The sequence below is a fragment of the Eucyclogobius newberryi genome, unplaced genomic scaffold (genome assembly GCF_026437365.1).
Source record: "Eucyclogobius newberryi isolate DKJ021-1_F unplaced genomic scaffold, fEucNew1.0.hap1 SCAF_149, whole genome shotgun sequence".
NCBI classification, from domain to species: Eukaryota; Metazoa; Chordata; class Actinopteri; order Gobiiformes; family Gobiidae; genus Eucyclogobius; species Eucyclogobius newberryi.
The window spans coordinates 179,888-195,128 of NW_027315778.1; the positions used below are offsets into that span (position 1 = coordinate 179,888).

At 41.0% G+C, this 15,241-nt stretch overlaps 1 protein-coding gene across 1 annotated transcript in view; it reads left to right on the plus strand.

Annotated features, from left to right (window-relative positions):
- Positions 1–14,635, plus strand: part of hectd2 (HECT domain containing 2) — a 184,946-nt gene extending 170,311 nt beyond the window's left edge. Inside the window, exons 20-22 of the mRNA XM_072445444.1 lie at positions 3,451–3,566; positions 10,885–11,028; positions 12,951–14,635. Coding sequence (XP_072301545.1) covers positions 3,451–3,566; positions 10,885–11,028; positions 12,951–13,071 — 381 coding nt within the window. The 3' untranslated portion in view covers positions 13,072–14,635. The remainder of the gene's footprint in view (positions 1–3,450; positions 3,567–10,884; positions 11,029–12,950) is intronic.
- The last annotated feature ends 606 nt before the right edge of the window (positions 14,636–15,241 follow it).

The following is a 15,241-nucleotide window of genomic DNA, read 5'->3' on the forward strand; positions in this document are numbered from 1 at the left end:
GGGAGGCTAGGGGAGGGGGAGGTCATAGGCTTGAGTGAAGAGGTGTGTTTTTCTAGGCGGGATTAAAATGTTGTGAGTGAGGGAGAGTGGGACAGGGGGGGAGGGAGTTCCAGAGTCGGGGGCTGTTCGGGAGAATGCTCTGTCACCAATAGTTTTGAGTCGGGATGTTGGTGCAGCCAGGGTGAGAGTGGAGGAGGAGCGGAGGGCTCGGGAGGGGCGGTGGGGGATGAGGAGGTCAGACAGGTAGGGGGGGGCAAGGTGGTGAAGAGCTTTGAAGGTGAGGAGGAGTATTTTAAAGTTTATGCGCTGCTTGATGGGGAGAGAGTGGAGAGAGCGGAGAACGGGAGTGATGTGATCACGGGACCGGGTGTGGGAGAGGAGGGTGTGGGTGAGGAAGGTGTGGGTGAGGAGGAGGGTGTGGGTGAGGAGGAGGGTGTAGGTGAGGAGGGTGTAGGTGAGGAGGAGGGTGTGGGTGAGGAGGGTGTGGGTGAGGAGGGTGTGGGTGAGGAGGAGGGTGTGGGTGAGGAGTTTTGGACCATTTGGAGTCTATGGAGGGAATGGGAGGAGATGATTGGTGTGTCCACAATTAAGCGATCTTGTGTTTGGTCACCTGATGACAGTGTTCAATGGATTGGCACACGGGTCTGGTCATTTGGCACATGGGTGTGGTCATTTGGCACACGGGTCTGGTCATTTGGCACATGGGTGTGGTCATTTGGCACATGGGTGTGGTCATTTGGCACATGGGTGTGGTCATTTGGCACATCATGGGTGTGGTAATTTGGCACATCATGGGTGTGGTCATTTGGCACATCATGGGTGTGGTCATTTGGCACATGGGTGTGGTCATTTGGCACATGGTTGTGGTCATTTGGCACATCATGGGTGTGGTCATTTGGCACATGGGTGTGGTCATTTGGCACATGGGTGTGGTCATTTGGCACATCATGGGTGTGGTCATTTGGCACATGGGTGTGGTCATTTGGCACATGGGTGTGGTCATTTGGCACATGGGTGTGGTCATTTGACAGTCAGTGCTTTAGAATTGCAAAGAAGTGACATCTTGATATACTTCTGTGTCTAAATGCACAAGTGTGTTGAGTGTTGTAAATCACTGTGTGTGTTGTTTTGCACAAAGTGTGAACTGACTTATTGTGTTACAGTGGAGCAGATCTGAGGCCCAGTTTTGCTCCTTGAGTGTGAGGTTTTGATAACTGGGCAAAACTTTAGATTTGAGTGTTTATTCAATCGTAAAAAAAAATAAAAATGCATCAGGTGAGTTCATCAAAATGAACCAAAATGGAAGGAAGAGGAAGAGTGAGGAAGAGGAGGAGGAGGAGAAGGCAGAGGCCTTGCCAGAAGTGGAGGTGGAGGAAGAGGAAGACTTCAAGCAGGAGGAAGAGGGGGAGGAGTTTTGGGGGGTTCTTTTTTGTACTGGATAAAATGTAATGTTCATGAAAACTGGGAGATATTTTTTTTTTTCGACATGTCTTGAGTATGTGGGGGGATGACATTGTCAACAGCATTAGTCTTGAGTCCTGTGTGGCGTCTACAGTGACGCACACAAGTGTGTGTAGTGTTCACTGTGTGTGTTGTTGTGCACAAAGTGTGAGCAGACATTGCGTTTACAGTTGTGCAAATCCGAGCCATGTTCACTGTGAACTTCACCCACACGACTCTGTGCACTTAGAAGCAGGATTAGCCCAACGTGTTTAAGGTTTTCCACAGCCGTGTGTAACTGGTGTGTAACTGGTGTGTAACTGGTGTGTAACTGGTGTGTAACTGGTGTGTAAGTGGTGTGTAAGTGGTGTGTAACTGGTGTGTAACTGGTGTGTAAGTGGTGTGTAAGTGGTGTGTAAGTGGTGTGTAACTGGTGTGTAACTGGTGTGTAACTGGTGTGTAACTGGTGTGTAAGTGGTGTGTAACTGGTGTGTAAGTGGTGTGTAAGTGGTGTGTAACTGGTGTGTAACTGGTGTGTAACTGGTGTGTAAGTGGTGTGTAAGTGGTGTGTAACTGGTGTGTAACTGGTGTGTAAGTGGTGTGTAAGTGGTGTGTAAGTGGTGTGTAACTGGTGTGTAACTGGTGTGTAACTGGTGTGTAACTGGTGTGTAAGTGGTGTGTAACTGGTGTGTAAGTGGTGTGTAAGTGGTGTGTAACTGGTGTGTAACTGGTGTGTAACTGGTGTGTAACTGGTGTGTAAGTGGTGTGTAACTGGTGTGTAAGTGGTGTGTAAGTGGTGTGTAACTGGTGTGTAACTGGTGTGTAACTGGTGTGTAACTGGTGTGTATCTGGTGTGTAACTGGTGTGTAACTGGTGTGTAACTGGTGTGTAAGTGGTGTATAACTGGTGTGTAAGTGGTGTGTAAGTGGTGTGTAAGTGGTCTGTAAGTGGTGTGTAACTGGTGTGTAACTGGTGTGTAACTGGTGTGTAAGTGGTGTATAACTGGTGTGTAAGTGGTGTGTAACTGGTGTGTAACTGGTGTGTAACTGGTGTGTAAGTGGTGTATAACTGGTGTGTAAGTGGTGTGTAAGTGGTGTGTAAGTGGTGTGTAAGTGGTGTGTAACTGGTGTGTAAGTGGTGTGTAACTGGTGTGTAAGTGGTGTGTAACTGGTGTGTAAGTGGTGTGTAAGTGGTGTGTAACTGGTGTGTAACTGGTGTGTAAGTGGTGTGTAACTGGTGTATAACTGGTGTGTAACTGGTGTGTAAGTGGTGTGTAAGTGGTGTGTAAGTGGTGTGTAACTGGTGTGTAACTGGTGTGTAAGTGGTGTGTAAGTGGTGTGTAACTGGTGTGTAAGTGGTGTGTAAGTGGTGTGTAAGTGGTGTGTAAGTGGTGTGTAAGTGGTGTGTAAGTGGTGTGTAACTGGTGTGTAAGTGGTGTGTAACTGGTGTGTAAGTGGTGTGTAACTGGTGTGTAAGTGGTGTGTAACTGGTGTGTAACTGGTGTGTAAGTGGTGTGTAAGTGGTGTGTAAGTGGTGTGTAAGTGGTGTGTAAGTGGTGTGTAACTGGTGTGTAAGTGGTGTGTAAGTGGTGTGTAAGTGGTGTGTAACTGGTGTGTAAGTGGTGTGTAAGTGGTGTGTAACTGGTGTGTAAGTGGTGTGTAACTGGTGTGTAACTGGTGTGTAACTGGTGTGTAACTGGTGTGTAACTGGTGTTTAACTGGTGCAAACATAGTTAAGTCATATCCAACGTGTGTGTTTCATTTGGTAAAAAAATATGGTTTTGATAAGTTAGTGTAGAGTTTTTACAAGAGTGTTTCATTTTGCAAAGGAGCTACGGTGTCGTGCTAAGTGGGTTTGTGGTTGTGCTAATTGTGTGTAGAGTTTTGCTAAATAAAACAAAACCATCAAAATTGTGTTTATTCAATCGTAAAAAACTGTAAACTGTCACCTGATCAGTATAAACTCCAGCAGTTATTGTTCCCTGTCCAAACCCTGTTGATGTTGTTGCAGCTGCTGAGGCCTGAGGAGGTGGAGATGTTGGTGTGTGGCAGTCCTGAGCTGGACATGAGCGCGCTGCAGAAGGCCGCACAGTACGAAGGATTCAGCAAGACCGACTCCACTGTCAGGTCAGCGCTCGCCAGGACCAACAATGGAGCAATTCACATTTTAAAACTAAATAGAATTCCTTTTTGAATGGGAAAAGTCTTCAAAATGTTGTTTATAACACACAGCTGAAACCCAAATGTTGTGTTCACATTCTAAAGAACTCCTAAAAGATGCTATATTTCTATGTCATTCATTCATTTTATTGCTCATTCAGTTGCATGTCAAGTAAACTAATTCACTTTCACTAGCAAGGACCACGCCACAACAATGAAATACGAAAGAATGTTTATTGATAATAGTGATGATTGATTGATGATGGATCGATGGGAGATCGATGAGAGATCGATGAGAGTTGGCTGGGTAGAGACTCAGGATGGGGGCTCTGTCTCGGGTGATCAGCCCAGCCGATTCAGAACCCCCCCTCCATGGATGGTGATGTGTTAAGGGTGACGATGATAGAGACATGGGGTGGGAGGGCGGGGTCGAGAGAGCAGAGACAACAAGAGATGCTGGGATTGGCCTGTGCATATATAGGCCTTGTGGGTAATTAGAGGCGTGGTTAAAGAGTGGAGGTGTGGTTGCTGGGGAAGTCAGAGGTTGAGGCGTGGTCCTGCTCCCGAACCCAAGTTAGTGATTAACATCTCCAACTACACTTCACATCATTGTTTTCCTGGACCGCACATTGTTAATCAAAATGACACAGGAAACATGTTGAATTGTGTCTGTCTGCAAGTATATTCTAATAAGAAGTCCTCAAGTGAATGTTTAAAATATGATTCTTTTGCAATATAACCAAACAAATTCAATCAGTATTTTTATCCTTATATGCTATTAAATATGTCCTCTAAAATCTCTGGAGTTAAAGAAGATTCCTTTTTGGACTCCCTCAGTTTGCCTGTTATGCCATCTTTTGACTGCACCTTGTATTTGTTAGTTCAGCTCCTAATTTTCTAAAGAACAATAAATCTTTGGTATACGCTTTAAACACTTATCCCTTTGCTTTCAACATGTTTGAACTGGGCCTTTAAAAAAACTCCTAGTTGGAAAAACGCCATCATATCTCTCTTGCCTGAAGAGGGGAAGGACCGACTCGAGTGTGCCTCATATAGACCCATTTCTATTCTCAGAGCTCTTATCTCATACTTAAATCTAAGACAATGGATTGAAACCATTAAATTAATGTTTTGCCCAGGTTTCTTCACCTGTTCCAGACTCTCCCAGTTTCCATCCCCAACCGGCTTTTTGATGAATGGAATTAAACTATATCAAGACTTGTGTGGGATGGAAGAAAACCTTGTATCTGATTCAAAACTCTACAACTCTGAATAGGAACGGGGGTTTGGCCTGTCTGAAAATGTCTTTGTTTCAGTTCAGATCAGAGCGTTGCTGGTGTGACCCAGAATATGAAGCTCAGTGGAAACACATTGAGAGTAATGTGCTGCCGGGGGTTCCTGTGCAGGCCTTACTGCAGATGACAGACGCTTGAGTCATTTGGAGGAGGTGGAGAATCCTTGGGTGAAATCTGTTCTTATGACATAGAAAGAACTAATCAAAACATACAAACTAAACAAATATGTTCAAATCTTAAACTGACCAAGGTTATGCACCTAACAGTGCAGATTTTAGATTTTAAAGACTGGATAACAGAATATGATAACAGTCTGGATAAGAAGAGAATATGATAACAGTCTGGATAAGAACAGAATATAATAAGATTTGAGTTGAACAAATCCTTTAGTTTGGAGAAACAGGACTTTTAAAGGTAATAAGAAAATAAAACCAAGAAATGGAACAAAGCAATGTAATTATTTTATTTAAATATATGTCAAAGCTTAAACATCTGAGCTTTCAAGGGGAATAATATAAACATATGTATATATATATATATATATATATATATATATATATATATATATATATATATATATATATATATATATATATATATATATATAAATGGATTGTTGATTCAGGCAACCGCTCTACTAATTATTTTACAAAAAAGGGAAAGAAATAGGCCACAGTCAGAGAGCTGCATCTTTCAGTTCCGTTCCCACAATCTGGACACTACATTTTGAAACGTTTTTCTAGGCCCCAAATATATGAAGAATCTTCGACAAAAAGTTCTCCGAGAACCACCTTGCAGTATTTGAGAAAATCTTCCCAAAAGTTGACAGTTTCCTCTAAATTTGGACATATTGAGGTGTATACCACGTTTTGGTAGCCTGTCATCTTGTAACCATTTGGCATGCGATAGTATTTTTTTCCCCAAGTCATCTGCATTACTACTTTCTACACATTCCTGAAGTCCCAGTCCATTATCTTAATTGACTTAGAAATACAGACATAGTAAAAACACTCATAATTTTCGAAATTCACAACTTTTTAGAAACCTGTCATTCCATATTCATTGAGGCTAGGACAATAATCTTTGCTGGAGTCATCAGTAGCACTCCCCACTTCACATTCCCAAAGTTTCAGTTATTAATCTTAATCTTGACTTTTTGCTCAAAATTCATAAATTCTAGGTCTGGTGGCACAACTCTATCAACGATCTGCTAGTGCTCAGTTACTTATATTTAGACTTATAGCTTTTCTTTTAAATCGATACTGCAAGGTTGTTCGCGGAGAACTTTTTGTCGAAGATTCTTCATATATTTGGGCCCCAGAAAAACGTTTCAAAAAATAGTGCCCAGATTGTGGGAACGAAATCCTATTTCTAGGGCTCTTTTCAGCTTCTGACTGTGGCCTAAGAGGGTCATTTTAATTTCACTGAAAATTAATATATATATATGTACTTCTCAGTGGAAAACCACAAAATCACATGTTTGGAGGAAACAACCAAGAGTCATTCTCAATCTGCGCCCGGGATCTTAGATACTTATACTACTCTGAGTAGGCCCTGCCCACCGGGCGGGACCTCCTGATAAAAGTTTTTTTTTTTTTTTTACTTATTTTCCGGACTAAAAGTCGCACCTTTTTTCATAGTTTGGCCGGGGTGCGACTTATACTCCAGAGCGACTTATATGTGGTATTATTTGTTATTTTCACACCAGCCACCACATGTCACATGTTGATTATTTTCACACTGACAATAAGAGGGCGCTCTAGGCTCTAAGCTGAAGGTGTTACGTTAGCATATGTGACTGACCGTGGCCAATCCAGTTACATGTCTACCCGGAGACATTTTGAGTTATTAACATATTCTGAAAATGTGAATTCAAAGCTTTCTCACTGGTGTGGTCTCACTCATGTAGATCTGATAATATTTGAGTAAGTTGTGGTCATTTGAATGTAAACAACTCTCAAACCCATTCACTGAGAAAACGACTTCCAAAGATCCTCACCTGAGTGAGCCCAGAGTCACAGGGGGCGGGGCTCATTTGCATCTCATTGAGATAAGCCCTCCCCCTGTCACACTGACAGCCCCTCCCCCTACAGCTGTCACTGAAGACTCAAGAGGAGTGTTATTATTGATGGTAACTGGACTTGAATCAGAATTAGAAGTTACTATATTAAAATGGAAATACTTGGATTACAAAAGGCCCTGAATAGAATCAAAGAATCAGAATGAGAATAGGGTTCATTGCATTTGTCGATAAACATAATTCACAGGTGATTCAACAATGGTGCACTGAATGATTCAACACAAACAACAAAAGATAAGATAAGATAGCCTTTAATGTTACAACGCAGTAGATACAGGGGGAAAGGACAGTAACTTATAGGAAGTTTAAAAAACACTCTTAATAGAAGAACTCTTATAAACCGATGCCAGGGCCAGGTATACGAACTGCAACGGGTCCATGGCTTTGAATATATGAGATATGAGAAAATAGATATGATATGTACACCACCAGAGTCCAATTACATCAGAGATCACATCCTCATCCTCTTCTTCGTCTGTGCACTCTTCTGTGCTGTGACTCTCGGCTCTTGGCATCAAAGCTGTAAACAAATAACAGGACATTTAAGAAATGGCTAACTATTTCACATAAAACACTCATTAACTATTTATTTTTTTTAACACAATGTGAGAGTTTCAATATAAATACCTGAAGTGCTGATAACTCTTGATCTTTGGAAGCCGTCTGAAGAAGGGACTCAGATGCTTCTGCCAGTCCAAGTTCTTGACAAACACTTTGCCATCCGCCGTTCCAACAAGCTGTGGGATATTGAGGTGAGACTCAGGAGAGCTGTTTTCCACTCCCTGATGACAAGGGCGACACTGTAAAAAAATGAGAACAGAAGAAACATATCTTAAGCAGAGAGCAGCACTGAAGTTTTGCCAGGCTAATGTTTACACATTACAGTAGTCAAATAATATAAACTAACCTCAGCGATGTCTTCCAAAGTGTTAACCCTGGTCTTCATGTATGCTCGCTTGATAATCTGATGATCTGTGCGTGTTGTCTCTCCCAACACCGTGCACAGAGAGACACACAGGAAGCTGATAATGGCCAGGCAAGCGCGTGATTGGTTCGAGTGACGCAGTGCGTGCGTGACGTGCAACGTACGTAAGCCACGTGACCAGAAGTGGTATCGGGAGTTGTAGTTTTTTTCTCTTCCCTCGCCGAAAAATAACCCGATAACATAGCAAAGTTTAGCTTACAACTTAGCTCCGAATAGCTGCGTTTAGCTCCAGGCTGTGGCGCTAACAACCGGTTTAGCACCATAAAACACACACAAAGCACGACCCACACAACCCACGGGCCAACCCACGCCGAAAAATAACCCGATAACATGGTGATAACAGCAAGTAGTCACATTAAGCCCGTATTGCAGAGTGCACTGAAGCAACATGTTAGCTTAGCATTAGCTCCACCGGAGCAGACAAGTAAGATTCTAAAGTGATCACGAGACAAAAACACAGCGTTAAAGCAATAATTTAGTAGTAAAGTAAAAGTGTACCAGAGTAAACAGTTCCGTTGCAATGTAGTCCAGGAAATGTAAGCTCTGAAGACTGTGCTCTGCAGACGGTCTGGAGTAATGAGAGGAAAACAAGGAGCAGCAGCTGTAGCCATGCGGATCACAGCTGATTGGTGGAAAATGTAAACAATACGTTGGCTAGAAAAAGGTGACACCCCCCAGGAGAGCAGGAAAAAGACCCCAAAACTCCACATTTTTAACAGCTTAATGTATACGTTTAAGACAACCAATAGTGTTATCTGAAGCACACAGGGGCTTATTCATAACTTCAACTAGCACATTCTGCAAAAAAATGAAAATCACAAATTTGGGGGAAAAAAAGTTTAATGCTGTTTTTCTCAGTTTCACCGAGGCCGACATGGTCCGACAATTGCCGTGGCGAGTCACATATGTACACCTATTCATCATGTTCTCTGATCTGTTATTATTTTAAAATGCTTTTCAAGCAAAAATGCGACTTATACTCCAGTCTGACTTACATATGTTTTTTTCTTCTCTAATATGCATTTTTGGGCTGGTGCGACTTATACTCCGGAAAATATGGTGACCCTCTTTGTATACTGTCAGCCCTTTAATGGGCTACCAGCCTCCTGTTGTAACCTGAGGCTGTAACGCTCTTTACAATTTTAATTTAAAGCAGACGAAAATTGTAAAGAGCGCCACATAGTGAGATTAAACAGCCACTACACAAGAGGCTTTATCAGCACAGAAGACACTGGAGTTCAGGACCCCAGAGCGCCGTGCATCTTCATCTTAAAGCCACAAACCAGAAGACAGTGAGGTGAAGATTCTAAAGGAGAAAAGATGGTTTGAAAGAGTTAAAGAGGCAATGTTTGTTCAAAAGAAAACGGTGGTTTAAGATTCAACCTTCAGGTCGTATATAATGGAATTTTGAATCCCTGGAGCGGTAAACGAGAGGTAAAAGGAGAGCGAGTGAGCCAGGGAAAATAGGAGGCTGATAGCCCATTAAAGGACTGATAGTAAACAAAGAAGCTAGTTTGAAACAAAGAGGGTTAGTTTCAAGTGAAACGAAAAAAACCTCCCTTTATCAGGAAGTCCCGCCCGGTGGGCAGGGCCTACTCAGAGTAGGATAAATATCCGAGTTCCGGGTCTTGATTCGCAGATTGAGAATGACTCTTGGATGAAAGTCGAAACGTTTTAATTCCAAAAACAGAGTCCAGATGAAACAACTGAATCTTTTTCAACAATGGAACTCTCCAGGGTGAATGAGGGACAACGACACATCAGACACATGGAAAAAATAGCATTCAGGCTTAATTTAAAACTGCCATGTTTTTGTTTGTATTTATGTTTGGTTGATGTCACTTGTGTCATTATTTAGATGTACACTTTGTTCATAAAAATTGGGGGAAAATGAAATAATTAATAATAATAATGATAATGGCGAGAGTTCTTTTAATCCTGACTTCATACAATTGTTTTCAGAGAATATAATCCAACATATTGTTGTTGACAACAGCATTAGCAGGCTGTGTGCTAACGTTAGCTGCCCAGAATCTTCTCTTCTCCACACTCACACTGTGATCTGTGCTGAAGTTCACTTTGATTCTTGAGTTCAGAGTGCACACAAACACTGCGGCCTCTCGGAAACACAACCAAACTACTGCACTGACAAATGGAGCTGCGCTAAATATTGGGGCATTAATCTGTCAGTAAATCAGATGAAATGGTTGTGTTCTAGAGTCCCTAAGCTTTAAAACGGCTCAGATGGAATTTTCTCCAGAGTTAAGCTGAAAGTCATCATGTTTTATAGAGCCATGTTTATTATGGGAGGGGAAACCAGAGCACAGGAAAGGCGGAATCAGGACTCGTAAATGTGTTAACTACTGCGCCACCGTGCCACCACCGTGATGGCTTGTAACGTATTGTTTCCGTCATAGGGACGTTGTTCATTTTCCACTATTTTCATGTCAAAGATAGCCTCATGGCAGAATTACAAATAAATGATAAAATGATAAATGGTTTGACATTTATATAGATTTATAGAGTGTTTTCTACCTCCAATGGGCAGTACTGTAAGAACAAACCACTCACCCATTCACTCAGTGTACACCCACTGGCCCAAATGACCAAAAGCATCTGGACATTTTACAGCAAGTTTAAAAACTTAATTTCCCATCATAACCTCATTAGCAAACATGAAGGTGTTTGACGGCCCTGATATTGAGATGTTCTGCCTGAATCGAATAAATATTCCCAAAATGAATTCATAAAAATCGTACAGGATTTATTAACAAACCCAAAACTCAAGAGTGCAGTTACACGGGTGTGTGTGGACGGACATATATTTACAAAAATGATACTTTTTATGAAAGGAGGGGCAGCGGATATGCGTTTGTAAAACCTGCCTCCGTGAGTCCATGGCCTGAGCCTCTGTGTGTGCTGCAGGTGTTTCTGGGACGTGGTGCTGGCCTTCCCCCTGGAGCTGCAGAAGAAACTGCTGCACTTCACCACAGGCAGTGACCGCGTGCCCGTCGGGGGCATGGCCGACCTCAACTTCAAGATCTCCAAGATCGATGTCTCCACTGACTGGTATGTCACTCCTTTCTGACTTTAGACAGAAAGAAAACAGCCCCGCAAATACTCCTGTACTCAATAAGAATGTGGAACACTGCAGGGATGCAATGATATTTTATATTGTATACATTTTGATACAGTAAGTTAAGTTTGGTAAAATACTAAACTTGATCAAATATACCTGATTACATAAATGTTAACACTGTTATAACACCTAACCCAAATGTGACGCCCTGAGTAACAAACTGTAATAATGTATAACAACTGTAATAACATGTATTACACCGCATAACCACATGTAACACGTATAACATACTGTGGAACATTATCACAATGTGTAACAACCTGTAGTTACAACGACACAGGTTCCAGCATCAACCCCAAAAATGAATCCTTTTTTATTTGTCAAACTGAGCCTGAATCCTGTTCATCTGTGGCTCTGGGGGAAGTGCTCCAGTTGCTGATGTGGCGATAACAGTGACTGTCCTGTCTAAAGGCTGAATCCAGTTTTATAGAGGTTCACTCTAAAGTCATGGCCATTAAATAAACTTTGACACATGCGTCGCAGAGAGATAAAGCACTGTGAACACCAACAAGTGTCAGTGGGTCGGGTCGGCTCAGGTTCAGGCGAGTGGCTCAGTGTGTACATCACACTGCACACGTGCACTTGTCTTACAACAAACACACTCATTTCAAGTGAAGCGTGGTCTTTCCAGGAGTGAAGGCTTTAGATGAGGAGCGACCACAGCCACATGGCCAGAATCAAATCAAACGACATCCACAGTGAAGTTTCTAGAGCATAAAAGCAAATGGATGTTGTTGTTTGTTAAACTTTAAATCTGTTTATAAGAATCATGGTGTTTATGTTGGTTATGTGCAGATTGATGACATACATGTGTCTATTTTATCATACTCATTTCAATTTCATTTCATTATTCAAAGTGTAAGTTGGTGGCTAATGCTAATTAGAACCAGAGCAGCATGTAATCCTATGTTGCCCAGTTTATTTGTATTTGAGTGAAAAGGTTGTATAAAAGCTGTGTAAACTGATCCTTTTATTAATGCTTTATGGTCATTATGGTCATTATGGTCATTATGGTCACTTTATTATTGGGGGGAAATCTTCGGGTCATAATAATTTAAATCAAACATGTTATTATACAAAATGTACTTTTACTCTTTCTTGACTATGTTATATATATGATATATTTCCTCTTCACAAACATAGCGCTGGTGTGAGCTCTTTTAAGTCCATAAAGCACAGATTCATCCTGAGAATCATGGCGGTTTTAAAGGTACAAGAGCAGGTTCAATGCAAATAACCACACAAATAATGCAGTAAATCAGAGCCTGGTTTGAACACATGTACTGTTGGATTTGATGATGAAGATTATGAGAGATATTAGTTATATAGTGTTGGCTTTTACTGGACAAATCTTTAAACAATGACCCCACAATAGATATCTATATCTATATCTATATCTATATCTATATATATATATATATATATATATATATATATATATATATATATATATAGATCTTAAATATGCACAAATATATGATATAATTGATGGTCTATTCGAATAGTTGCATTGACATTAGAGTCTGACACGGGAGAGAATATTCACTCCTGACCCGTCCTGCTCCGTGATTGTAGTTTTAAGGACAAAATTCACACAAAAGCCAAATGAAACCTAATGTTACAAAATCTAAACTATATGTTACATTATTAGATATTATTGCAGGTTTATGGAGCCAATTCCAAGCAAATAATGAGAAGATTCAATATTTGTGGACTTAACACAGTTACTCAGGCCCTTGCCCATCATCCAATTCTAGAAAGTGAACGCACTTGGTTTGATTCCTTTCGCAAAGCCTTACCTCACAGAATAATACAGTTTAACGTGAATATCCCTTGTTCTTGTCTCTGGCAGGTTGCCCATCTCTCACACGTGTTTTAACCAGATCTGCCTGCCGCCATATCGCACCAGGAAGGAGCTCAAGCACAAACTGACCATCGCCATCTCCAACGCGGAGGGCTTCGGGCTGGAGTGACCTCACAAAAACATTTTTATTTATATTGCATTTTGATCGACAACTGCTTCAGACTGGCTGAAAACGGCAACCGATTCTACGACCAATGGCTTTAGAACAGCACATTCGAACATGTTTTGTATTTGTTTATTGTAGAGATATTCTGGATGACGGGGACTCGAGCAGGACGGAGGCCAAAGGGATTTCCCAGCGTGGGTGTATATGGTTTTAATGAGTTTTATTCATGTTCACGTCATATGAAGAGATTTTAGATTTGACTTTTTTTGACATTGCGGCCAAAGTAAATGCTGCAGAAGTGTGCCCTGCTGAAAAGGGGTTACGGCAAGAGTTAAATCACTTGGCTAGCTCACTGCTAGCTCACTGTTAGCTCACTGTTAGCTCACTGTTAGCTAACTGTTATCGTAAAGTCAATAAATACTTAAAGGTGCACTATGTTGAGATGTTACTTTGGAATGTTGTAAAGTTTGGCAAAAACGTTTTATTTTTTGCGTTTATTCCACTCTCACTCTCGCTGTCACTTACTAGAACTAGTTTAACTTGTTTCTATCTTTCACAAATCTATTTTTAGTTTTTCATACTTACTTTCAAACCAAGTGATACTAGGGCAAAGCGTCAAATATGGCGCTTTTGTCTTAGATTCTTTTGGTCTGGCGTTTACTTTCTGGTTTGCGATGAATGCAGTACTTTTACTTTCTACTTGAAGATACTCCAGGTTGTTATTTTTCTCGTTTACATCATGTTAAATTGTCTATATTGAGCTGAGAAGAAGTTTTGTGATGGAGAAACAGGTCTGGAGACTGAATATCACTCGTTTGGATGAAAAGTGAAATGTACTTTAAAACATTCAAACCCGATGACTACATTTGAAACCTTGGTTACTATAAAACACTCCTGAATGAACCGATGTCAGCTATTATATCATGTTTCTATGACAAAACACCTTGTGAGGAAATGCATTCACACTAAGCCCATAAAGAGGTTTCAGCTTTGCACATGACCCCTTAAATATGTAGCGGTTTTGTATATTAAAGGGGATTTATATTATGAATTCCTGTGGATATACCTTTTGGTCACAATTCAAACAGATGTCTGCATTCGGAAACCAAGTGTTATTTTTCCTCCCAACACAGCTCTGTCAGGACCTGTTTGGCAAACCTGTTCCTAAAACCCTAGAACTTGGATAGAAGCCAATGCTAAGTGGTGATTGTGTGAGTTATAAAAGTGATTAAGCAGAAAACATACAAACTACATCTCTGTTTCCGCTAGGCAACACAAGGGCTATGCTAATAGAGCCATTTTGACCAACATATTTAGTCCATCTCAGACTTATGTTCTACAAAGAATCATTTAAACAGGAAATATCACAGAGCCAAATTTCCCAAGCTTTTCACAAATACAAACGAGACGAAATCAACTCATTTAGACATTCCTATTTTGCAGTGTTCAGTGTTTCGTGGGTGTCTTTGTAATATTTTCAGTTTTCCACTTTGCATTTGTGTTGTGATTCAGCTTGAGTTTCTGTGATGGTGTTTTGTTGAGTTTCTTGTGGTAAATAACACAGAGGTTGAATTTGAGAATAAATGTAGCACATTTTCTACCTATGATGTCGTCATTGTCTGGCACCTCACCTTACACCGCTTATGTACTGCAATACTGCTTCCGAAGAGTGCACACGCTTTTTCGCTCGCTCCGCTTGCTATCGCTGCTTTCCTTATTTATTTTGCTTTTTAATCAGTTTTTGTCTTCCAAACATTTTTGCTTTAGACTTTTTCAAGTAAACCAAGGATTTTAAGAACATTTTTCCAGTTTTAACGACATATCTGACGCCAGCGACATGTCCGGGAGAAGAAGGGAGAAAGACTGTGAACGCTGTCGGAAATATCAACAAGAAATTAATGAGCTGAAAACACGGATATTTGTTTTGGAATCTGAAAAAGTTCTTCACGATACCATTCCTGTGTCAACCGACGGTAAGAAGAGCACACTTTTTACAAGAAAAACTGCTACTTTCAACCTAAACCGCAGTGACTCTGTGTCGTTTCCAAAACTGTCTAAAAACCAGAAAGACCAGGCTGTTTCTTGGAACAAACTTGGAGCAAAGCCTAAACGATACAAAGATAAGGTGAAGTCACCTAAAATACAGCTCACAAACAGATTTTTACCACTTTCA